Source organism: Astatotilapia calliptera, chromosome 9, assembly GCF_900246225.1.
Source record: "Astatotilapia calliptera chromosome 9, fAstCal1.2, whole genome shotgun sequence".
Taxonomy (NCBI): domain Eukaryota; kingdom Metazoa; phylum Chordata; class Actinopteri; order Cichliformes; family Cichlidae; genus Astatotilapia; species Astatotilapia calliptera.
The window spans coordinates 26,500,515-26,526,946 of record NC_039310.1 but is presented as its reverse complement, the minus strand read 5'-3'; the positions used below and the strand labels follow the sequence as shown (position 1 = coordinate 26,526,946).

The following is a 26,432-nucleotide window of genomic DNA, read 5'->3' as shown; positions in this document are numbered from 1 at the left end:
AAAGTCAACATCTGGCTCCTTCTTCTTCTTCTTCTTCTTTTTTAAATGAGGTACATCTGTAAATTACTTCAGTGATAGTCTCTTGTCATCGCTCCCTCTTTAGCGTTTTCATTGTTTACCCTTCTAGCGCGCCAAAGACTCGCAGGTCTCTCAAAGACTGTTGTCACTCTTTTATTTCAGTTCCTCTCTCAACGTGTCACTTATTCATTTATTTATTTATTTATTTCCCCACACTCCTCTTCAGATCTAGGTGTCAGAAGATGAGTGCGGGGACTTTGGGAGGCTTTAAAAATTGTTTGTGTCCCTCAGATGGATTGTGCGTCTTCTCAAAGAGCGCTCTTTAGTCGAATTACATTTGTTCCAATTCAAAACTTTTTTTTTTTTGTATTTCTCTGAAGGACGGTGTCCCCGAGTGTCCTTGTGCTTCTCTTTTTCTTATTATTCCTAAACTCTGCCCTCCTTCCTCTGTTGAATTTTGCAGGACCTTGCAGACGGTGGGGCCGTCGCACGCGCGCATTTACACCGTCGCCGTGTATTTCAAAGGAGAGCGAATCGGCTGTGGCAAAGGCCCAAGGTGAGTAAGATGGTACAATATAATAAGACACAAACAAGACAAGGCGTTCTCCTTCTCAATGCACCGCTAATGGGCTCCAGAATAATGGCTGCACTTTATTGATGGTGTTTATTATAGCAATTAAGCTCTGGCTGGCCTATTTTATTGCGAGAGACATTATGCAGCATGAAAGTTGAATCGATCCGTTATTGATCCGATGTAAATTCTGTTATGGAAATATCACTTTTTGCCGAGGAGAGCTTGACGAGGCGGCGCTGCTGCTGGGGCTGTGTTTAGGTCTACCTGAGCTATTGTGTTCACACATATCTATTTATTTTTATTATAACCCCCCCTTCAGTGTTGAGTTGCACACCTTTTGTGTGTGTTCGCATATTCATGCTTTTGTAAAGTAAAGAAAGTGAATCTCTGCGCCGAGGCCTTTTCAGGGTTGGAGGGGTTGACGATAAAGCTGCAGCTGAGCCTGCGAGAAATGAAACCTAAATCCATCAAACATCTTTCGCCCTCCCCCCCACACACACACATGTGAAAATCCCCTCCACGACCCCCTACTTGAAACCGCTCTCTCTTGCACTAAGCTGGCGATAAGTTTGTCCCTTCCACAGAATCTTTGGCAGCTTACTGTTTTTGTATTTACATGACTTAAGCTCCCAGCCACCTCCACTGCTGGGCTATGATCACACACCACATAATATATAAGGAGGGGATGGTGAATTGCAGGAGTAAACAGTGCCCAGCGTAGAGCCGCCGATAGGCTTACCTTTTGGAAATGTGTGCACCGTGTTACCTGAGATTGTTAGCGAAGAAGGGCTCCTTGGAAAACAAATATAATGCACTTTTGATAATCCTCTCAATATTGGTTGTGGGGTATTTTTCTCTTCTTCTTCTTTTTTGACAGGAATTCAAAAAAAAGGACATTTTAAATATGCTAAAGACCTTTTTCTCTCTCTTTCTCTGTCTCCTTTTCTTTAAAAAAAAATTTCTAATCTAGCATCCAACAGGCAGAAATGGGAGCTGCGATGGATGCGCTCGAAAAATGTGAGTTGTTCGGCAACAAAGACCTCTCCTCGCCACACACACATAAACGTTTTCACACTTTAAGCCCTTCACATGCTTTGCCTCAGTGTTGAATATTAGCTTTGGCTGTACAGTATGCAAGATGGCTGGCAGAGAGCTGTGGCCTGACCAGCCGGTTGGCTGCAACATATAGGACATTAGGTTGTTTGAAGTGCTAGCCCAGAGCACAGGCATGGGGCCTAGCCAGAGATGGAGAAGCAATAAAACAAAGACGGGGGAAGCTAAGCATCCTCGACCACGTCGATCATCCCCGGGGGACAGCGGCAAGTTTGTTTCGAGAGCCACGCAAAGTTTGCATTTTTTTAAAAAAATGTTGTTTTCAAGCGCTTTTTAGAGACCACGAGAGCGAGGCTGCACACTCTGCTCCGCTCTCTTATGCTCAGCGCTCCTCTTCAGATTTGAAGGAGTGCAGCTGACGCGTCCCCCTACGTGCTGCTTCACTCCTTGGCTGTTTTCCATCTTGTCATTGTCTTTTCATCAAACGCCACTTAAGGAAAATAGGTAATGTCTCATTCGCTGCTAAGTAAAAAATACAATTACACGGCTCTCAGAAACACATCCACGAGCCTCTTCCAACACCTCCAATTTGCTTCCTATACTCTGCATACGTACGTGGGCATAATAACCTCCATTAAACTGAGAGTGGAAAGAGTTTGGTTGTAATGTTTGGACCAGGTTCAGTTGCTATCTGTGTGACCACATTAATCAAATGTACAATTTGTTCTTTACTCAACTAATTAGCTGGAGGTGAACACAAATGGCTTTGTTGGAACAGGCCTGTGGAACTTGCAGAGGGCAGAAAGGTCAAACTTTGATTTCATTTGGCTTCTAAATGAGGCCTCCAGCCACTTGTGATTGATACTGTTTGCGCACCCATGCTTTAGCTTTTTATGAAACATTAGCATTAGTGTGTTATTATTTAAAGCCGCTCTCTCAGCCTCCCTCTCTCCCTCTGCTTTTGGCTCCCTTTTTCCCTCGCCTCCCTCCCTCCTTATCAGGGGGCGTAGTTCAGAGCACACAGTCTCTCTCCTGTGTCATCCTCCCTCCCTTAATTCCACCCGTTTCCTCTCCCCAGTGTACACCTCTGTCACCATGATTGATAGATGCTCATTCCTAGTAAATGAACATTTCCCCCCTCATAAATTGCTGTTTCATGTGACTAGATTAGCAATGCCTTTTAAAAGGTCAGGTAATTTAAAATCATCTCTCCAAGTCTTCCTTCCTTTGGCGCAAAAAAAAGCTTCCAGTTCTAGAGCTTTGTTTGACTTTGCGCCGTCACTTCATTTAAACTCACTAATTTACAAGTCAGCCGTCAGCTTGATGTACTCTCTGCTCACACCCGACCTGTCTGTTATGTTACTCTGAGCAGTTTTTAAGAACATTTACAGAACTCTGCAGAGATCTTGAGCCACCTCTCTTTATATTTTGTTTGCAAAATGGCATGGAATATTTGTGTGTTTTCCTGTTTGAGCATGATTTTACAGCATCATCAGTGTGTTTGGGATCTTTTTCATGCCGAAACACAAAGCTGTTGCCAATCAAATGCTTTCCATATGCTATTGAACGGTGGATCAAAATCTGATTGTTCTTTGTCGTGCTCATAATTTCATTAGTTTTGACAAAAGCCCAACACCACTGGCTGAAACGCAGGCCCAAACCAAGCGGTCCCCGACCCCCAGGCCACGGCCCGGTACCGGTCCGTGAGTCGTTTGGTACCAGGGCGCAAGAGTTGAGGCTCAGGTGTGAAATTTATGGTTTTCAGGGTTTTTATCGCTAACTCGGTTTCCCTGGGTCTTTTCCCGTGTTGTAGTTGCGTGTCTTATTTTGAAAGAAATATTTACGCGTTACCATACTAACCAGAGAGCATTAAGGGGCGGAGAGGAGGATGTTACTCTCAATGTTGTTGGTGCATTTCAGGAGGGCGCTGCTAATAAAGTTATTAGTTATTAGACCATCACTCCATCAGACCTGTTTCCACTGATTTTCACTCCAGCTCTTGTGTAATTTGGCATACCTCAGTCTTTTCTCTCTGCTTCCTTTCCTTAAGAATGACTTTGTGACATTCTGATGTACATTCTGAATCGTTTCTCATTTCTTAAGGACATGACTTTCAGCTACTGCTCATCTGCAGTAGATGGGTTTTTTTATGCCTGCCGCTTCTTCTTTTGTCCTCCACTTGTCAAGTTTCTACAAATTTTTTGGGGGGACGCTCTGCACACGATGCTGCGATATGCCAAGTTTTTAGCTAATAGCTCTTCAGGAATCACCTTGTTGGTACAAAAATACTATTTTATGCCTGTCAAACTGTGTTATCTTTGGTATTTTTCAGAGATTCAGCTAAAGAAATGGGAACAAATTGTGTTTTTGTGACAGGCTGGTAGTAACAAAGTGCCTAAAGATAAAATTTAAAATGGGTTCTTTGCTAAGTTCGCTGTTATGCGTACACAAAAAACATTCCTGTGAAAGTGGTCAGGTACAAGGCCTGGACTGAAAATAAGTGAAAAAGCTGCCAATGTCTAAAGAAACCCTGAAGAACTGTTGCTCAAAGCAGAAGAAGCTCAGGCTCGAGACTTTTGCACAGCACTGTCGATAATAGCTGCGTTACAGGGAGGTATTCTTAATTAATTGTAGTCGTTTAAGACACGAGTTGTGAGAACTAATGTTGATGAAATGGTTTTAAAAGACCATGAATAATGAAAATCCTTGCAGTTAAACCTGCCTGTAAAAACTTCAGTGAACTGTTGCCTGTTTTTAGTCCAATCGCTTCCATCTTTCACAGATAAGCCTCATTAATTAAAGGTCATATTTATTTCAAATGAAATACAGTGTGCTGATCATTCCTTATTATTCATAACTTAGTGTTCAGGCTTAAAGGAATCACTTTGGTATTGGAAATCATAGAGAAAATTCATTAATTCCATTGTTGAACATCTTTTTGTTAAGCTAAATATGCAAGGTCAGTCAGCAGGGTTCAAACACACTTTGAAGGATTTGTGTGTCTCCTGACCATGAGCTTGTATAATGAGACTGGAGCTCATCTGCTGCAGAACCGCCTGACGCATCAACTCCTATTGGAGCCGCATTGTCTCTCATGTGATTGTCAAGAGCCTCGCTTCATTTGTTCGCATAGCAAGACTAATCAAGGACATTAGCCCCGGTGTCATGTAATTCGTCATTGATTGTCTTATTGGCCCTCAGTGCAGTACTAGCTTACACCATTACTCCTCGTGTACAACAGTCCTACCTTGTGTTACTCTCGGATCGAAAACAACTCGACGCAACGTGTCAGGATTCATTTCCATGTTTTATTTAAAGCCTCCTCGAGTATCAGCAGCACTTTGAGCAGGATTGAACTTTTTGTTTCTGCTGCAGAGCTTTTCCTGCCTGACAGAATCCGCGGTTCCAGCGGTGTCAGAGAGGTGAGAGACATGGCTGTGTTCAGTCAGACAGCTCAGAGCTCATTAAAGAGACCGGGCCCCAATATTTGGTGTGTGTGCTGTCTGTAGCTGATCCGCTGGTGGCTCAGCTGATTCACATTTCATTATTTGATGGCCCGCGTTTTGACAGTCTCCTGCCTGTGTCTGTCAAGGTAGAATTAAATGTTAACCAAGGCCCAGACTGGAAGAAACATGAGTGCAAACAAATCGAGCTGAGAGCAGCCAGGTAGGCGAACGAAATCGACGTGAGGAAGGAGAGAAAGAAGGAGCCGGTGGTGCAGTGTTTCTGAGGCCCTGGGGCTCCATGCACCATGCACCGTTAGGTCTTAGGCGACATCAAATATACATGGAAACGGCTTAAGCATTTATCATTCATCCTTACAGATAGTACAGTGTCTGTTTAAAGTCTCCCATCTCTCTATGGCTCAGCCCCTCCCATTCGCTTTTTTTCCCAGCTTCCTCACAGCTGCTTGTTTCTCAAACAATACGGTATCTGTTAAATAAGAGTAGGAGCCTCAATCTGCCTAGTAGCTGGAAGGGGAGCTGCATTCTTTCTTTAGCTCTCTCTAAAACCCTTAATCTCTTGATAAAAGCACTGGATGGAAAGAGGCAAAGTAAAGTACAGTATGCAGGATCTCCATTCACTGGCTTGAATCTTTTGTTTGGCCTTTGGCACGATGGGAAAATCCCTTCATCAGCACCGCTATACAGGCACACTATTGGCTTGTTGACTGATGTTGTGCGTGTGAGCTGTAGGTGATGGACTCGGTCTATTGTGCCTGAGCTGAATGGTGATAGACCAGTGTATGTTCTTGAGCTCTTAGACGGGAGCTGATCTCTCATCACAGATTCTACCTCCAGCTGTTTATATTTAAAAAAGGAAGCCAGTGCAGAAGTGCTTTAAAGCTGCATTTTTCTCTAATGACCAGCAGAGGGTGACTCCTTTAGGTAAGTCCAGTTCTGTGGAAATCTATGGAGAAACTGCCTCGACACCCTTAGTCTGTGGTGTCAGTAAACATGGTCTCAGTCAGTAGTTTTCTGTCTTATTGAATCATAGGGCGTCAGCGCATTTGAGTTTCAATTTTCTCAATTTTGATATTCGGCCAGTGAAATCACATTTTACTAGAAAGGAAGGAACACAGTCTGGATTAATTTCCCAAAAGGAAGCTCGGTTGACTTCTTTCTGCAGCATTTCCCTTAGAAATCCTGGGTAGATAAGTGCTGTTGCAAACAGGCATCCGTCCATCATTCCATGACAGGGTCCTCCAGACATCCTTCTACCCAGCAACACACTCCATTTCCTCCTGAGGGATTCCAGGATGTTCCGGGGGTAGACAAGATATATTATCTCCCGATCAGGTTCTGGGGCTACCCCGAGGGTGTCCTTATACACCGGGGATCCTCCGAAAGGAGGCGCCCAGTTGACTTCCTAATCAGATGCCACCTTGAGCAACAGCTCTACTCCACCATCCTCACCTGTTCTCTAAGGATGAGCCCAGCTTCTTGAGAGCAAACTCATTTGCCAGCTTATATTCATGACCTTTCTCTTGCAGTCATTCTCCTATGGTCAAGAGATCTGGTTGAAGTTGGAATATAGATATATGGCTAATATGAAAGCTCCACCTTTTGGCCAGCTCTTTTTACCATGAGCAGTTCACTGTTTTACCTTCCCATCACTCATTAAAAGATCCCAAGATCCTTAAACTATCTCACATGGGGAATCCTATCTCCACCAGTCCGGAGGAGGCACCGAGAGTCGCAGGTGCTGACTGTTATCTTGACTGGTTTGCACTCTGCTGCAAACCAGTGCAGGCTGAAGGTCGATGAATCCAACAGAACTACATCAGATGCTTTCTGAGGCAGCCCGTTCTCACTCCCCAAGGCATAATATAATGACGATTTGTCAAGTCCCGCAGCATTCCTGAGGAACGCTGGGTTCTTATAACTATGCACCGGGTTATGGATTAAATCCAGTAGAATGACGGTGCCATTATAATGCACGTTCCAGCCATGTATTCCAGCCCTAACCCTAACCTTATTGCTAACCTTAACCAGCATTTTAATGATGTTAGATAGTGTTTTCCAATGCAATTTAAGTAAAACGAAAGTACACGTGTAGATTCATTCCAAACGGTTTTCATTTTTCCTCATTTTTCTGATCTCGTATCTAGTGATGTGTTGGGTTCAATGCAATGAACATTAATGGAATCATAATTTTTGTGTAAGTATATTGGGTGTCTAATGGTGTTCAACTGTAAAAGTTAAAGCCAAGGATAACGGTACAGGTGATGGGCTCAGTCGGCTCTGTCAATTGTGAAGTCATCTCACAGCCTTAAACTTTGGCTGAATAGTGAATGCTGAAGTGAAAGGACAAAAGAGGGAGCTGATCTCTCATCACAGATTCCACATCCAGCTGCTCGTCTCAGCACTGCTGCTGGTGGGCACAACAGAGCGCGTTGTTGTGCAGGCCCCCCAACTGCCAGTTCTGCACCTGAATCTCAAGACTGCAAACCTCCATCCTTGAGAGAAATTACTATGTTGTCAATTAACAAAAAAGCTGTGCGGAGCGAATGTAATAACACTTTAACCAAAGCTGATCAGCATGCAAAGAGCACCGTTTCTCAAAGGTGCTTTTCTTCAGAACGCCGGACGGCTGAGAATTCACAATATGCTTTTGTGATGCCCAACACAGGCCGAAATGAAAAGGCTTGTGTATCCTTAGCAACCATATTCTTTGACGATTGCTCTTGTGCTGCATGTTAAACAATGTAAATGGCCAAATTTTTATTTATTTTTTTCCTCTCGAGTGGGTTATTCTCAAGTCATCTCCTAGGGAAAAATGCCGCTGATTTCCATATTTTAACTGCAATATGTAGTTTTCTCTCCGAGGCTCACCAAGTGTTGCTTACTCACCGAAAGCATATTGAAATAGACTGTGTGTTTCTGTGTGTTCATGCATGTGTGTGTTTCTTTCAGCATGCTTTTTTTTTTTTTGCTCAGTGTTCTTTCTTCAGGATTTTTTTCCTTCTCTTTTTTTAATAGGATATTGCTGTTATCACACGCTTTCCTCTCTGTTGCCATAATGACAAATTATAGTGTTGCAAGGGGAAGAATACATTATCCTTTTCCATTCACAAGCCGGACACATATTATATGGAAATTGCAGGGGGGGGTTGGCAGTGGCTCATCTGCCATAGTAGGTTCTTGAATTTTGATTACAAGAACTGGTTGAGGACGACCAAAGCACTGCATGGCCTTTACTCGCTCATGGCTAATTCCTCCTGGCAATCAGTTATAGAATTTGATGTTCTGAAGCCCTGGCTAAGGTCAATTATGCTTTATTCCATAAACTGACAGGAAAAAAGAAAACTACTTCACAGCTCTCTAGAGAGCTCAAGGTGACATCTTTAAAATATTTCATATGCCTAAACAACTCTCCAAAGAATTTAAATTAAATTGAAAGGCAACCTAAGCCTCACATGTAGGAGGCTGGAAATCCTTTCAAAACATCTGAATGCACAACACCTTTTCTCTTCTCTTTTTTCAACATTAGAGGGGACATTCTTCAACGTGAAACCCTTTCATGGTTTTCGAATTACTGCTTATCAGCGCCAAAGTAGAGGTTAAAAGCAACACAGATGGTTAATGTGTCCCAGCAACATGTGAGAAACATTTTCACTTGTGCTCCTGTGGTTTATCTTTGCAGCCGTGGTCATGGGTCTGCAGCAGTAGGACGGCAGCTCTTTGCAGAAAACACAAATCCACAGCAGATAGTCGAGTAGTTGTCTAAAACCCTAAGGCGCCATGTTATCAGCTGTGAGTTCACTGTCTGGACAATAGAAATAATTAAATTTTCACATTTATTGGGGGATAATGTACATTATCTACTCATGATACAGCTCCTAAGTATTTAAGACACTGCCGTATTTTCTGTTGTTTGGCTCTGTACTGAAGCACACTGGATTTTTAAATAACATGGTCTGAGGTAAGACAAGAATCCTACAGATGCTTAGAAAGCCTTCAAAGATATTACATCGCTGAATTGCTTAAGTTAAAAAAGCACGAGCCAATCAATGAATACCTCTTCCATCTTTATTACGCAAATCCTAACAGCAGAATCAAAACGCTCATTTTGTTTTGTGGTCGGGACCTTCAGAGCAAATGCAGTCTCTGCTAGCAAGCATGCAAATTCAATGAAAATTAGCTATTAAATCCAGATTTTGCATCAGTGGCAGAAACCAATACCTATTAAAATGTAAAAGGTATGTTGTTTGCATGCAGCTCTAGCAAAGTAAACCTTATCAGCAAGCTTGTACCATTTGGGACGTGTTGTTTTAATGTTTAACAAGAGCCTGACGCAAGGCGATGAGACCTATCAAACTATCAAATAAACCATCAAGAAATTGATGTGTTTCTGCTTCCATGTTTGTTATTCTAAAGCTGGTCTTGAGATTTCATACTATCATAATTTTAAAAGGTCTTTTGCATTATCTTAAGCAGTAGGAACCATGTAAAAGGGCTGAATTGTAGCTTGATGTTGATGATTCTTGTGTCCATCTTGGGCAAACAGGCTAGGAGAATATTATTTTATATGAAGTTCTTGTTTTTTGAAGACCCAGCAGTGAGAATTTGAAAAACTGTCGTTTTGTTAATGGTGTGTTTAGACCTGCAGCATAGTAAAGTTTTCTATTCAAAGGCACAAATCGACTTGGGGCAAAAGGAGCCGAATATGCATCAGTGCAAGTTCAATATATTTCACCTTTAGTGTTGTGATAGCATATCAGATGAGATTCTCCTGTAGATTGTGGATTTTACTGAGACCACCCACTATCTGCAAGCTTATTGTCGCCCTTTAAAGGAAGCTGAAGGTGTATATTCAACTTTGAGAAAAACAAAATAGAGGACTTGAAGAAAAGTAAGGGAAACTGTAAGATTTCCTTAGAAGTTCTGGAAATATCCTCCCGTGAACCAATTCCAAGTATTGATTGTACTTTGGAAGGAAGTAATTCTTCCATTGGCTGTTAGGGGCTAATAATAGCGGATTTCAAAATGGTCCAGAAACCCATGAGATGAAACTTCACTTCACATTTGTTCTGATGCGCCATAAGACTACTCAGACATCAAGAAAGACCTTAAGAACTACAGTAGATTTTCACCAGATACCTGCAGTTCTTTCCAGTGTCATATTTATAGCTAAAAGTGTTTCTATATTAACTCGTATTTCCAACATGCAGGCTGATGAATAAAAGAATAATCTAAACCTTTTACTGTATCTCCTTTAACCTTCAGCTCAAGTTTATCATGACTTAAATGTGTCTCAGCGTAAATACCAAGTCCTATTCACGAGTTCTGAAAAGACTATAGAAAGCATTTAGAAATGATGTTGTGCAATGTGGTCTCTGGAAATGGAAAGAGTGAAATGCATTAAATTAATGGGTTTTTGCTTCCCTTTTTTCCCCTTAAACATATTTCATCTTCAAATTCTTCATCTCCTCATTGCATTAGTAATCCAATGCTTCTATCAACAATTCAGGTTTTACATTGGAGAGGCTGTTAGTTATTAAACAGGCTATTCAGTTTGGCCTTAAAATGAACCTGTGACCTCTTTCTGTTCTGTTTGTTCAGAGGCTATTTTACTTGGCGCAGTGGTTGTCCTAACAGTTGGCATAATCTGGCCTAGATGACCTGGTAGACCAGGTATGATTAAACTCAACACACTAGCAAAAAAGAGGTTCATTAAAACTTCATACACCTGGGCCTTGAAATGTAGAAAGTCTTTCACTTGTAGATTGAAAAATGGAAAAAGAAAGTACGGTCTTACATGAAAGGAAAACCATAACCCTTGACTCTTACATTGAGCGGATCTAGTTGCTGTGGAAGGTCGTGGTTTGGGTCCACTTGTCCCCTTTAGAGACAAGATCAATACAGCTCAATACTAAGTTATCCTGAGTGCTCTCCAGATGACAAAGCACGTATATCCTGGGATGGGATGCCTTTTATTCATGAGGTACTGGCAGAAAAAAATAAATAGAAGTTGGACACAGCTTCCATAATATCTCCCACTGCTTATAGACTCTGCATTCTGAAACAGCGTGTTGTTTTGGGGTTTGGGAGCTAGCTTGTTCATTCATTACAGGTAAGTTCTCGCTTCTGGCCAACATATTTTTGGGGGGGTTTGGAGCCAGCAAAATGGTTTTAGCTGCCAAAACCCTTAATTAAAGCTTAAAAATGCAGAGCCTGAGGTTACTGGTTACTGGTAATTATGTTCATTTATTCTGCCTGTTAGACTAACTTGGTTTTGTAGCCAGTCTGACTGCTTTGTTTTTGTTACTTCATGTTGGCTTCAGTCCTAGAGATTGGTGGTTGGGAATAAAGGTTCACTGAATGGTTCGAGGATTGTGAAAGTGATCTAAATCAAATGCTGCGACCTTCATAAGTCACACATCCATTCTGTCCAGTTTAACACTTATGGGTGAGTTTGGACTGTTGTTTCTTTTCATCCCGAGGCATAATATACCTAGTTATGACAGATTCTACCAAAGTCTTCCTGTTATGCACAAGGTGTCCTCTGGCATCAAGTGGTAATGGCTCCATTTCCAAGACCTGCAAATTCCACATTAGGAGATTGGAGGGATGGTGCTAAGCTGTGATTGGTGACAAGCCCAAACCTAGCCTAGCTTCAAGATTTGTAAAATCAGTGCTACATTAAAGGAAAAAAAACTCTCTGCAGTTTGTCATCCATTTGTATGAATCCAAATTTATGAAAAATGATAACCTGATACTTGCAAAGTTCGCAGAATTGTACAAAACACACAGAGGACCTTATTTTAATGTCCTGTAAGTACAGGCCATTGTGGCTCCTCTGTTTTCCCTCACAGGCTATCTTTAAAACGTTTGAGGGAAAAGGTATTGGAAGCCCAATTTGCCTGAGTTTGCATGGTCATGATCAGTGACTGGAAAAACTGCACAGTCAAATGTGTGTCTCAGCGAGTAGACACAAACCACCGGGCAGCTGTCATGCATGCTGTTTTAAATTGAAGTTTGCAGTGGGCAGGCACAGTAATGTAAACACTTAATGGGAAATTACCTGAGCAGTGAATATTAAAATTACAAACGGTGCTGCTTGGCATGAAAACTGAGGAAAGTTGCTTCTTTCAAGACGACACTGGTGCACCAAATAAGGTGTTTTCAATATTTTTAAACGAGTCACTGCTCTGTTATGTGCTTAAATCATTTTAACTGAAGGGAAAATGTATTAACAATAAGTAAAATAATCTCTCCTAAGTATGCCAATATGATCTCATTCCAGTTTGTCCAATGTGAGTTTTTGTTAGTACTCTGAGAAGAAGTTAATTACCTTTCTTGAGCAGACAAAATAAACTGTCAGCTGCCACTTTCTGAAATTGTAACAGGCATTTTTTGTCACCTTTGAAAAATCTACTCAAATGTCTGAAACATGAAGAGAAAAAGCTCACGTAAGTAGCTTTAAAAAAAGAATGCATCTCTTTTGTTCATTAGCAGTTAACATTTTGATGCTAGCCTCACTAGCTTGACATTGGCCTCTCTTCTTTTAAATTACTTTATTCTCATCTTGATTCTTTGATTCTTATTTTGAATTGTTCCTACAGCTCTTGTGAAATTCCAACCAACACGAAGACATGTTTTTGATTCTTTTTTTTTAAAGTAACTGATGTTTCAGTTGTTTTTCCCACAACTTTTTCATCTTTCACAACCATCCAAAGCTCCAAGATTGCAAATCCGAAGGAATTTTAATCGATTTTGACTGTCTTTCGTGTCATTTTCAGCACTGGGTGAAAAAAAAATGAACTGGGTATCTGAGGCATGCAAAACTAGTTGCTTCTACTTGTGTGATTTCTGTAACATTATTTATACAGTTATCTTCGTAGTACTTACACAACCTTTGCTACAAAGTTCCTATCCACCATTGCCTGCTGTATTCTTGGGTTGTGTGTAGGGATGGGTATTGATAAGATTTTAACGATTCCGATTCCATTTTCGATTCTGTTTAACGATTCGATTCTTTATCGATTCTCTTATCGATTCTTTTTTTTTTTTAAAAAAAAGGAGAACACTAAGGTCGATTAGCTCAGAGCTTTGTTTTATATCTTCTCTTTGAACAAGATAGAAATTTAGGAGTAACATGGCCTTACAAACCCAACAGTGAGATCTTGAGAGATCCAGCCTACGGCTCTTCAATGGGGTGTCACAGGGTCCCCAGGAAAAAAAATTGTAAATGTAAAATAATAAAATAAATATTCTTGTGAGACATATCACATATTGACGGGGTCGGGTTATGTTAAAAAGTATAAATTGTTATACTTTGTTCATTGGTTCAAAGGTACCCCACACTTCTTTTTTTGTTTGCTTGTTTGTTCTGGTGTATTTTTCATTTGAACTGTTACTCTGCCAGAGTACTCATATTTACAAGATGGCATTGAACGCCCCATTGGTGTATCAGGAAAACTATTTTGTACATATGTTCCTTGAAGGGGATTGAAGTCGTTCTTTTTTCCACCGCAGCGAAGGGCTAGGAGTAGGAGAGGAGCTGCTGTATGTTTTTGTTATCGAATTGATCTGATTGTGAAATAAAGCATATGCAGTGAGAAAGCAACTCCAGGAGTCATCCCTGCCTTAAAGCTGCAACATTCTTCTGTAGCAATAACAAAGTATAACATAAATTGTTCTGTGGCAATTACACAAGAATATCCAGTAATGTCCCTGCCTACAATTAAACACATTCACTTACCAAAAATCGGGGGCATCTGCTGTGGCAAATGGGTGCAAGCCTTTGACCACAAACTTAGACACTGCTCGGTGACATTCGTCTATCCTGGCCTGAAAGGAGACGCTACCGGTAGAGAGAACTGCCAGCGAGCACCAGCCAGACTCTGTCTGTCTCATCATGGTCACCTAAATGCACAGTAATGGCAGGTCTTGTAATAAGGCAGATTGCGCTAACATAATATGCACTGTTAGTTGATTATTTACCTGCCGCATTAACGGGAGAGGACGTGCAAACGTTAGCGCTGCTGCTGGGTTGAGAGTCACGAGTCCGGAGCGGAATTAAAAACGCGTGTCATCGCGTGTTTTGTGAGCAAATGCTTTTGCATATTCGTAGTGTTTCCTCCCTTAAATGAAATATCTACTTTGCAAGTTGCCCTGTTGTCATCGGTTCTCATAAAGTATAATCAAACTTTTGAGCGTTTGAGCCGCTTAGGCGCCGTGTTTCCTGCCAGGTAAATGACGCTCCGCAACGTGGTGACGTCATTCGGGGCGACTGGAATCGATAAGGGAATCGTTTGCAAAAATGGCAAACGATTCCAAGGAATTGAAACAGTGGGAACCGGTTCTCAACAAGAACCGGTTTTCGATACCCATCCCTAGTTGTGTGATCTGCAAAACAAGCCCAAATCTTCACCCCTCCACCACCGTGCTTGACAGTTGGTATTACGTGTTTGTGCTGACATGTTGTGTTTGGGTTTCTCCAAAGTACAGCCAAATACCTCAACTTTGGTCTCATCTGTCCAAAGATTGTTGCAGAAGTCTTGTGGTTTGTTCATGCTGCCATGTTCTCTTTAGACAGAAGGTCCATTCCTTGAAATGCTCTATGACAGCGGTCCCCAACCTTTTTTGCACCACGGACCGGTTGTGTCCGACAATAAGATAAGATAAGATAACCTTTATTAGTCCCACACGTGGGAAATTTGTTTTGTCACAGCAGGAAGTGGACAGTGCAAAAGTTATGAGGCAAAAATTAGAATACAATAAGAATAAATACAGTACACAGCTGTACAGAATAGAATAAAATAAAATACTATATACAGTAGAATAAAATAAATATACAATAAGATAAAAATAGAATACAAATACTATATACAACTGAGTAAAAATACAACGATGACAGAAAGGATTATTGCACTTAGTATTATTGCATATGTATGGATGTGTGTGCTTGATCAGTTAAAGTCTTTATTATGGAGTCTGACAGCAGTGGGGAGGAAAGACCTGCGAAATCTCTCCGTCCCACACCGTGGGTGCCGCAGTCTCCCACTGATATCCCAATATTTTCACGGCTTGGCCTTTAAGGTGTCGCGGATAAATACACCAAAATAAAACCAGTACCAAAAAAGAAGATTTATTCATAAAACATGTGAAAAGACCCAGGGAAACAGAGTTAACGATAAAAAAAATAAAAAAAAATAACAATAAAAACTGCTAAAACCCCTGAAAACCATAAATTTCACACCCGAGGCGCAACTCTCGCGGCCCAGTACCAAAGGACTCCAGTCCGTGGCCTGGGGGTTGGGGACCGCTGTTCTATGAGGCCTTTACTGCAGCCACCTTGAGTTGCTTCATTGAGTTGTACTGGCAGCTCTTTGGACCTCATATTGAGAGTTCATTGAAGTTCATCACTTAGAATTAACTCCAGATCTCTAATCTACTTTGTTTGTCATGAAATAACAAGGGAACAGGCCTCACCTGGCCACAAAAGTGCTTCTCAGTTACCGTATTTTTGCAACTATAAGGCGCACATAAAAGCCTTAGATTTTCTTTAAAAAGTGCAGCGCGCCCTGTGTGTTGTAAGGAGGACGTAGTAGAGAACACCATGAGAACGCTAAAGGGTGAAGTGTGGGCGTTGATCGTATATACCGGACAATCGCACATACCTGTATAAAAGGTCAGGTATGTGCGATTATGTGGAACATCGTTGTTTTAACAACCCTGAAAATGGCAAAGAGACACGCTTATGAAGCACAGTTTAAACTGAAGGCCATCAGCTACGCGGAGGAACATGGAAATCGAGCAGCCGATTTCCTCCACTTGCGATGAGCTGGAAAACAAGCTCCGACAGGTCAAGAAGACGCAGCTGAGTTTCCGCGGACATAAGGCGAGGTGGCCTGAGTTGGAGGAAAGACTCGAGCGGTGGATCATCGAGCAAAGAACGAGCGGGAGAAGCGTTTCGACGGTCACCATTCGACTAAAAGCAGTTTCGCTAGCAGAAGAAATGAAAATTGAACATTTCCGAGGAGGTCCGTCTTGGTGCTTTCGTTTTATGAAACGGTGCCATTTTTCCATCCGGACCAGGACTACGGTAGCGCAGCAACTTCCAGCGGATTATACCGGTAATGAAAAGCTGGCCATCTTCCGCTCCTACTGCAGCAAACACATCGGCGACAAAAACATCCAGCCCAGCCACATCACAAACATGGACGAGGTCCCGCTCACTTTTGACATCCTGGTGATTCACACTGTGGAGAAGAAGGGGACCAGCACGCTAGCGATACGCACAACGGGGCACGAAAAGTCTTCTTTTACTGTTGTGCTTGGCTGCCATGCTAATGGACAGAAACTGCCGCCTATGGTGATTTTTAAGAGAAAGACTTTGCCTAAAGAGAAGTTTCCAGCAGGAATCATCATTAAGGCAAATGAAAAGGGCTGGATGGATGAGGAAATGATGAAAGACTGGCTGAGGGAGGTGTATGTAAGGAGACCAGGTGGTTTTTTCCACGCATCACCATCGCTGTTGATCTGTGACTCTATGCGTGCCCATCTCACAGCCAATGTGAAAAAGCTAGTGAAACAAATGAACTGTGAGCTTGCTGTCATTCCGGGAGGCCTGACAAAGGAACTCCAGCCGCTGGACATCGGTGTGAACCGCCCGTTCAAAGTAAGGCTGCGAGCGGCGTGGGAGCGATGGATGACCGATGGAGACCACAGTTTCACCAAGAGTGGAAGGCAGCGCCGGGCGATTTACGCCACAATTTGCCAATGGATTGTAGATGCTTGGGCTAACATGTCTGCTGGCACTGTTGTTCGAGCTTTCGCAAAAGCCGGCATCATTTCCGAGGAGCCGCACGGCACGGAAAGTGACTCTGACAGTGAAGAAAGTGAACCTGGCATGTTTGATGGAGATTTAGCGCAGCTGTTCAATTCAGACACAGAGGATGAGGACTTCGATGGGTTTGATTGATGACAATTACCAGTAATAAAAATGTGAGTACAAAACTCCGTTTTGCTCCCGCTTTATTTTTAAACACGCATACTTGTATGCGCCCTATAATCAGGTGCGCCTTATGTGTGTGTTAAATACAGTAATGGCACACATAACTGAGACTGCGCCTTTTAGTACGGTGAGTCTTATGGTCGTGAAAATACGGTACTTTAGAGCCTTGAGCCCTTGAGTTAAAGCTGAGAGTCTGCGCTTGAATGACAGCTCAATTGTTTCCTTTATAATCCACTGTGGTGGTGCATAAAGGCAAAAAAGAAAAAAAGCGTCTTTGTCTAAAAACTTCCGAGCCTGAATCTAATGATATTTTTAATCTCAAAGGTGTTTCTTTCCCTTAAAGGTTAAAAAGTTTAAATTAAAAAAAGGTGTAAACACTTAGTCATTGCAAAATTGATGCAGCAGAATACTTAATAAAATATTCCTTTGTGTATCCGTCACTCGGGCCAGATATATCCGTAATCCCGTATTTGCTGCCGTTAGCCTTTTAAGCACATTCTCCCGAGTACGCCGCCCCCACATTTCACAGCTCTTAATGAAAATATGTGACACAGAAATGTGGAAATCTTGAAACAGAAACCAATTTGTGTCTTGGTGGAGACTTTCACAGAAAGCGGTTCAGAGTGTGTCTCTGATTGACACGAGTCCTGAGCACTTCAGTTGTTGTGGTTCCCACTTCCTGAGCCTGGGCTCCCTGTGTGTTTCACCACATTTGGAGACGACTCGAGCCAAGTTGGCAGCGAGCAGAAAACTCAAATCGAGGCCTCAGAACTTCTCTTTAGAAACTAATGGCTGATGTAGCCAAAGCTGCAGTTTGCTGGTTGAACGCCAAATAGTAGCAGCTTTAAAAGAGGTTTCTAAACGAGCAGTTTAATATGAAAGTTTCAAATAGACACAATTTCAAAACGTTAACAGTTTCTTTTGTCTGCTGCTTATATACCTTTAAGCTTGTATCTGTTTTTGTTTGATATTTTTCTTCCTGCTGTCACACTATGCCATCTTATTACAGATCTCATTTTCGAAATGTTCGCTTGTAATTATGTTATCAGATCTCACAGTCATTGTGCTGAAACCAAACAAGGCCTGTCTAATTCCTTGTTACTTCATCATTATTAATGAAATAACAACATGAGGGCAATTTAATTTCAATACAGCCTGCAACATTTTCGCTCATTTGACCTAAGTGACAGCATGACACATGCTATGAAAACCATAGTCAGTGCAATTTGGGAACTAAATTGCTGTCCTCACCCAGTTGGAAACTGACCTTGTCTCCTCACACCTCTGCTTCTGTGTTTCTCTCTCTTTATCTGTTCTCCTTGGTCGACTCCTGTGTTTCCCGCTCTGCCTCTCCCTGTACCAGATAACTTCCCACAGATGGCTCATCAGAAGCGCTTCATCGAGCGGAAATACAGGCAGGAGCTGAAGGAGATGAGACGAGAGCGGGAGCGGCAGGAGAAGGAAACCGAAGACTCGGAAGAGTACAGGAAGTGACAGCGCCTTCTTTGGGACAGCCAATCAGGACCCGGGTCCACATTAGGGAGCCTTCTCTGCAGATGTTGCAGCTGTTCAGGCAAGAGCTAGCAAAACGGAGGTGCCACTAGTTGATCATGAAGATGTAGTAAGGAAGATAGATGGGTTTTAGGTAGGGATCAACTGGGTCAAAGTGACCGTTAGCACAAATATTTGGGGGGAAACTAGCTTTGTGGCCAGTATTTTCAAAGTAAAAGTAGGGCAAAGGGAATTAGAAATGAAGCCTCATGCGTTCATGTTTTATGCTGTTTATCACTCCGGCTCTGTCGAAGGTGGCTTTATGTTGTCTTATGTGTGTGTGTTAAATATAGAGTGGAACCTTTTTAAAAACAAAGCCACAGCAGGACCTCACCGTGTTACTGGCACATGGCAAAAAAACCCATTTTTTAAAATGGAGTAAGAACTGTTAAATAAACCATCAGAGCATCTATTGTAAATAAAGTTTCTGATTCTGGTCCAAAAAGTGAGATTTTCTTATTTATTTTTTTTGTATTAATCGTAATCCCTCCTACTCTGATCTCTAAACCTCTAAAACAGGATGAGTCCGTTATACTCCCTCACTACAGTGTCACCATCTGTCTCACATCTGCCACTCATCCTCTAATAATCAAAATGTGATTCCCCCCCACCCCCCACCCCCCTCCTCTACTCTCCTCTCTTTTTAACCTCTCTCTAAATCCGATTGGCTGTCTAACAGATCTTAATTATAGATTGTCTAATTAACAATTTCCTCAGCTCAGTAGCCTCTGGATCCAGCTATTTAGCAAAAGCCGTCATATTAATAACTATCTGACGTCTAGAATCGGGTCTTTTATACTGAGATTTATTGTAGATAATAAATATGTACCTGTGAGGATGGTAGCTGTCTAGCTTACTAGCCTGTGGCTGCTGTCACATTTCAGATAAAAGTTACATTTTTCTTCATAACTAGAGGGAAGAAAGTGAAAGTGGTCCACTAGAGCTGCCACACAGCTGTCTGTCAAACAATGTTATTCTGAAAGAGAAAACCTCACAGCAGCTGATTTTAGAGAGATTTGAATGTTTTATGTAAATAGTAAGAACTTCTGCCAATAATTTATCTTACTGAGCATTTTTGGCTCATGGAAAACACAACTAAAAATTAATCATTTTCTCATTCTTAAAGGTTAAGGCTGTTCTGAATTTGTTCATATGCACAATTTGTGAATGAGGCCGGTTGTCATGGCTACACATTAACGACCAACAACTACAAATCTATTTTAAGTCAGACTGGGAGCACCGTACTTCACAACTCAAAGGCAACTGAGGTTTTATTGATAAAAGGAACAAATAGGTGCAAATAATACAAATGATATTTTTATTGTTTATTAAAACTCTCCAATACGCTTTTTCTTTCTGACCCTTGTTCTGCTGTAACAGGTGAATTTCCCCAGTGTGGGATTAATAACGTCTGCTGTATCTAAGACACAAGGCAAATAAGTTTTAAATGACAGAAATCAAATTACTGTAATAGCGTCGAGTAACGTAATTTTAAAAATGTTTATCGTGTATACTTTAAAATGTGTTTAGATGTCAGGTGTCTTCGGTGTTGATGATGATTGCACAGTACATATTATACATCACTCTGCTGCCTACAGCCACATTAAAGTGAATGTTAATTTTTTACACCTCAATGGTAAAAGGCTGATGGGATATTGTATTCACCCCGCCGGGCAGTCAGCGTTGACCCCCAACATTATGAAGACGATTGCACGATTTAAAATCGGTACCATAGGTGAATCTTCAAATCTCACAAGAGGGCAAGTTTTCAGAAGTTTTCCAAGTCTCTCTCATTTTGCAGTTAAATCACCATCCTGTAGTAACTTCAGCACTATTTGTGGAGGAGTTTCTTGTTCAGACTCATGAGTCGTCTGGTTAGACTCTGAAAGCAATTAATGTCAGTTTGTATGTAGACAACAGATTTGCAACAAATAGGAAAAGATTTGTGATTTTCACTGATTTGTCTGAGTTAATCTCTGTATTGTCACAAGCAGATTGCATGTAATTAATGACTTGAACCCATTTAATCGCAAACTGATAGCAGACTGACTTTCGTCTCATTGGTGTTTTATCGATTTCCCCATACACCAAAGTTGCTTTGAGGAGAACAGCTTACTGACAAGTGAAGTGACCTTGTTAAAGGCAACAAGATCGCGTGTATCTGTAGCATTAGTGTAATCGCTCTAGCTTTTTTCTTACTTGAGTGTATTACAGTTGTTCCTGCCTTCGCTATCGGGAGAAAGAGGACATCAGCATCACCATCTACAGTAGCTGCCTCGGGTTAAAAAAATGCCTCACGTTGCACCTTGAGACACACAAATCTGTGAAATATTCTGGAAGAAAACCTCATAAAGAGAAACGAGTGGTTGATTTTAAAGATATTTAATTGTGTCATATAAATATTCAGTACAAAATATCACGGTTTACAAAGCAGATTGATGGATGGCCAATGATGCAGGGCCCCTTACAAGTACCACGACCTCTCAAATTGTTTCTACATTGACAGAACTGCTCAATCACATTGTCACCAACATAATATAGCGTAGTAGAGTTGAGCCCCGAGAGCGACCATGTCTACACATCAACAACCACAGATCTATTTTATCTGGAGAAAGAGGACATCAGTGTCACCATCTAGTTGCCTCAGCTTTAAGGGGAAAAAAAAATGATGTGGCAGCATGGTTTGTTTGGACGTGTAATGTTTTCGACGACTTTAACTGAGCCCGGAGCCAACGCTTGTAGACAATTACACTCGCCGTAGGAAAACACAAGTACGGCTTCGTGATGGCGATATGCTGACATCCTGTATGAAGACCGAAAACTCTGACGACTGAAGGGGAAAAAATGGTTTTGGTGAGTGCTGCTGTCATGTTGACTTTCATTTGAGACCTCGCATTGCACCTTGAGGTGGAAAAGCAGTTTTCTTATAGTGAAGGGTCTTTAAACCCATTAAATGCTTATCATAGCAACATTACCACAGTCTGAAATGGCCACTTACACAACAGGAGCTCCAGCAACAAGCTAATAAACAAAACAAGGCAGCCAAGAAATAGAAAAGAGAACTCGTGTATATGATATAAAGAATTTTCCAACCACTGTGCAATCAGCTGGCTCGTGATAGAGGGGGAAAAAGTAGCACTATGGCAATTATGCCATTGTGTTTTGTTATTACCGTTTCAAATGTCTGATAAATGTCAGCCTCTTCACTGGTTGGCCTTTTGCTAAAGTGAGGGCAGAGCTTGTTTTAGCTGGCCTTTTTTTTTTTTTTCCTGTTGATATCATTGTGCCCTCCTGGTTTAGACATTTTTCTCTGTTTCACAGCTGTGTGTTTGTAGTTAGGCAGCTCTTAAAGTAATTTCCCAATTTTGCTGTGGTAGAGATCATTTTCACAAGTTTCCTCCTACTTTTGAAAAATTAAACCTTTGTGATCTTGCTGCAGGATAATGTTTTGACCTTCTCTCTGAGCCGAGGACACACCTCTGGGCTTAAGAACCTAATTCCACACCACTCAAAGGTCAGGTGCCCCTTGATAAGCATGTTTATGGAAAGGGCTGTTAGTCCCACAGGAAATCAGTTGGGTAAAGCCTGAACATTTGAACCAGCTTCATGTTCAGCACTACATACAGTACACGTAGTGAAGGGCAAAGGAAGAGACTAAAATAATGGAAGGGTTTTTTTAAAGGAAAATACTGGTGTTCTTTGCTTTTTGGCACATTTCTATTACTGTACTGCTATGTTACATTATTATACATTCTACAGTGCAGGACGGAGCCCTTCTCAGGACACAAAATCTTAGCTAAATAGTGTTTAAGGTAGGTAGTGTGACACATTTATCACTCTTTTGCAAAAGAGTGACCGCCCTATTTTTTTAAGGGCTCTGGACGTATATTTCCCATTCATCTTCTTCAATGATCTTTCATAAAATTAATACACGATAAAAAGTTTTAAGCCTTGAACCTAGCCAGTCAGCCAGTAAAGTGTACCATGAACATAAAAACATTTGATTTGGAGAAAAAAAGAATTATAATAAATAAAAATAGGGGGAAAGATCACTACAAAAATTATCAAATTTAATTGTTTTTGTTAATACAGTGTTGTATAATAACATTTTTGAATATATTGGTTGCTTGTGTTTTGTGTGTGTAGTAAAGTAAAGCCTACTTATCGATAAAGTGTTTTATCCTGACTGCCATCACCTCTTTACAATTGTTAGCAACACTTAACGGGAAAAAAGTTATTGTCTGGCTAAAATCAAAAGTGACATTTAAATAGTTACTAAAAGTCTCAGTAAAGAGTAGAGCTAGCAACTGTTTGTTAATAGAGCAAAAAATGCTATTAGCTAAACAGAATGGATGAACAGCTAGCTAAAATTATAATTACAGCAGTGCTGAATTTTTTTTTGTTTGGTCTGTTAACAGTACAAAACAACTGATAGCACAACATAATAGCAATACAGAAAACAGTAGCTAGTTGAAACTATGGACAAAGCACAGTGGGCTTTTTTTGGTTGAAGTGTAGTTAGTAGCCATGTTGTCAGCTAGCACTATGAATTAACATAGTAGCAAGGTGAAAGACTGGAAAACCATCAAGTGTTAGCTAACGGTACAAAGAAAGTTGTTAGCTTAAAGGATAGTTGGCTGACATTAGGTATTAATATAATGCATTTTTCGCTTAAGTACAGTTAACAGTTAAATTATTAGCTAACAACAGTTAGCAAAAAGACAGAAGACTGGGGATATGTCAAATGAAAAAGGATGAAAACCACTGATTTAGCCTTTTATTTTTCCTTAGTGAGAAGAGAATGAAGTCTGTGGAAGCATTTTGCTGTTTTCTTTTTGTGTGTCTGTGTTTATTTTGCGGGGTTTTTTTTTTTTGCTCTTTTTCTTTAAATTTAAGGCAACTTTCTTGATTCGTTTCATGAGCTATGACGCTTTGCATGAAGATGTAAAGCTTCACATTAATGCAGACTTATTTCTTTAGGCTCCAGTCAATATGTCCCTATTGTTTTTGCTGCTTACATTGATTCAAGTGCTACCTTTCCTTTCACTCTCTCTTGAACAGATAAAATGAGCCATTTAAGGGAAGAAAATAAAATTGCATAATGAATTTTAATGGTAACTGTCCACAAGATGTTTAACCTAATCTAATTTAATGCTGTAATTTCAGGCTCGGTGGCATCCTCTCAGCATCTTCCAACTCTGTGTTTCTGAAGTGAAGTGAGCAAAAAGGTCCAACAAGACCAGTATTTTCCCCCTAACTGAGCCCGATACATGTTAGACTTGTGGATTTTCATTGCAGCATAGAAAATAACACTATTCTGTGCACTTCATATTTCACCCTGCACAGAGAAAAAAAAGACTGCTGACAACATTCAGCTCAATAAGGAAATATTTGGTATTTCAGCCCACCTCACAGCAAATGCTTTAAGCCGTGTGGTGATGAAAATCAAATACTGTAAAAATGATAAACCAGTGTGTTTGCAGGTGTTTGTAGTAGCAGTCCTTTACCACCGCTTTATATAACCATTAAAGAACAACCACCACTTTTCAACACCTGCCACAACTAACTCAAAATTTGATGTTGTATATCTCCCCCACCTTGTGTGGAACCATATTTTTCATTTTCTTGTGGCTCAAACTCAAACTGTGGCTAAGTGTTTATAGTGAGGCAGCCATTGCTGAAAGAGGGGATTGTTTGGAAGATAGAAATCCCTAGAAAAACAAAACAACTGTACAGCGTATTGTATCATATTACCGTACATACACAAGCTAAGATAGAACTCACAATATGCAGCATGTTTTTGTCCCAGAAACACTGAAAAATACATAGGCATATCTGTTGGTTTACAAAACTGCTTGTTGAAGTGTCCGTCACAGGCAGCTTTGGAGAAAAAAGAAACAAAAAAATATCGGTATAGATATATTTGGGCCTCATGTACACCCCATATACACACACAAAAACCAAAAAGTCTTGACACAAAGTCTGTTTTAACTGTGCCCTCGCAAAAACGCAACTAACACTGACTGGACACACAAAGCCTACGTCTGGTCACCGGAGGGGACAACTGAACGGTGATCGAAGGCGGTGAAAGAGCACTCGGACAGATGGCGCTCGTTTCTCCGTCCTTTCGACATTTCACTCGCCACACGTGCACCAGAACCCTCCGGATGTTTTCAACATGTGTTTGGGATTTTTGTTTTTTCTCCTTGTCTGTGTGCCAGGTTCTCGTTAGGAATCCCTGTCGCTGTCGTCGCCCCCGTACAGGTCCGCTAGTTTCTTAAACCGGGGTCCCCACTCGCTCAGGTAGTTGTAGTCCTGGTCACTCTCAGTGGTCACTGACTCGAGCGAGCTGAGGGACTCCGCTACAGAGCCGTTCCCCTCGTAGGCGTAGGTGGCCAGGGAATCGTAAGGCGGCGCCGTCGGGTCGCTGTCGTTGTCCTGGAGCCTCTGGTTGATGAAGTCTCTCACGTCCCCGTTATTGTCCCGAGTTGGGGGCAGCACAGGCCGTCGGATCGGAGGGTAGAAGGCCTCGGGGACGATGTCTCTCCTCTGTTTGCTCTCCTCGATGGCCTCCGGGTTGCGCAGTGTGCCGATATCAAAGGCCTGGGTGTCCTCCTCTCCGCCCCCTTCGTCATTGTAGCTGACGACGTTGTCCCTGACATCCTCTTTGGAGATAATCAGAGGCTCCTTCTTCCTCTGCCTCCTCAGGGCAGCAAACAGCACCACGATCACTGTGTGGAGAACAAAAACAAAGAGAACAAATATGAGAGTTTGGTGACTTTTGCTGTTGTTTCTGTGCTCTCTCTCCTTGTTCTGAAGGCCAGTGACTGTCCTGGGGGAATTGTTGATGTTGTGTGAGTGTGCACTGATGTTCAGGGACTTTGTCTGACTTTGTAAAGCAGGCACTGCTACCACAAGGATGCATTATGCATCTCTCGCTCCTCAGGGCCGCTGCTGCTTAAGAACATAAAGGAACCCCCTTTAAGAACATAGCAGAATACATTACGCGCTAAAAATGCAACCTCTGTACCATTAAGAAACATTATGACATTCAAGGGATGGTGTGAGGGTTACTTTTATTCTTTAAGTATTCAATTGGTGTTAAACAACTCAGGGTTGTTTAAGCGTTATTTTTGAAAGAAGTTCAAATTTCAGCAAGTTGAGACAGTCTCCTTGTCATTTTTTATCATTAATTATGATATTTTTTATATCTTTTATGTTTTCCTTGGATTTGTCTTACGTTCCTGGTGACATACGCTCTAACCATAAGGTCTTATAAAAGATAGCTACTGTGACAACCCCTATATTTTTGTGACGATCTTCTTTTGAAACTGCAAATGAGCGTTTTCACTATTGCTTTCTTGTTGTTTTAAAATTGGATATCATGAGCAAGGATCAGACTGTGAAGCTGCACCCTTATTGGCTAACAACTTGTGACAGACAAGCCCATACCCTGTAAAATCCTCCTTTTTGAAACATGGAATGACCAAAGTTTAAAAAATTAAGTCAATGTTGTATTCGTGCAACCTGAAATGAGTGACTAGCTCATAAACTCATCAGTGACGTGTTCACGGAGTTTGAGGCAGTGGGACAATTGTAATAGACTTCTCTAGGACTGGAAAGGTTTTTTGTTTTTTTTTTTTGCAACCACAGGTAAAACTCGTTGGTGGCCATTTAAAAAGAATGCATGTTTAAAGCATGATGGCTTTGCTTTTTGGACCTGGAAGCTACATCCATCTTTTATACTGTGTATGACTATATCAGACTACAA

At 41.3% G+C, this 26,432-nt stretch overlaps 2 protein-coding genes across 5 annotated transcripts in view; one reads left to right on the top strand and one right to left on the bottom strand.

Moving 5' to 3' along the window:
* drosha (drosha ribonuclease III) overlaps positions 1-19,110 on the top strand; it is a 139,231-nt gene extending 120,121 nt beyond the window's left edge. For 3 of the 4 annotated variants that reach the window (XM_026180200.1, XM_026180202.1, XM_026180199.1), the window contains 3 exons: positions 482-574; positions 1,563-1,609; positions 18,474-19,110. In XM_026180200.1, coding sequence (XP_026035985.1) covers positions 482-574; positions 1,563-1,609; positions 18,474-18,604 — 271 coding nt within the window. In that variant the 3' untranslated portion in view covers positions 18,605-19,110. Of the gene's footprint in view, positions 1-481; positions 579-1,562; positions 1,610-18,473 lie in introns of those variants that run through there. The other variant, XM_026180203.1, reaches the window with a different exon arrangement.
* Positions 19,111-21,027: 1,917 nt separating this feature from the next.
* LOC113029368 (cadherin-10-like) overlaps positions 21,028-26,432 on the bottom strand; it is a 74,006-nt gene continuing 68,601 nt past the window's right edge. The window contains exon 12 of the mRNA XM_026180204.1: positions 21,028-25,392. Coding sequence (XP_026035989.1) covers positions 24,890-25,392 — 503 coding nt within the window. The 3' untranslated portion in view covers positions 21,028-24,889. The remainder of the gene's footprint in view (positions 25,393-26,432) is intronic.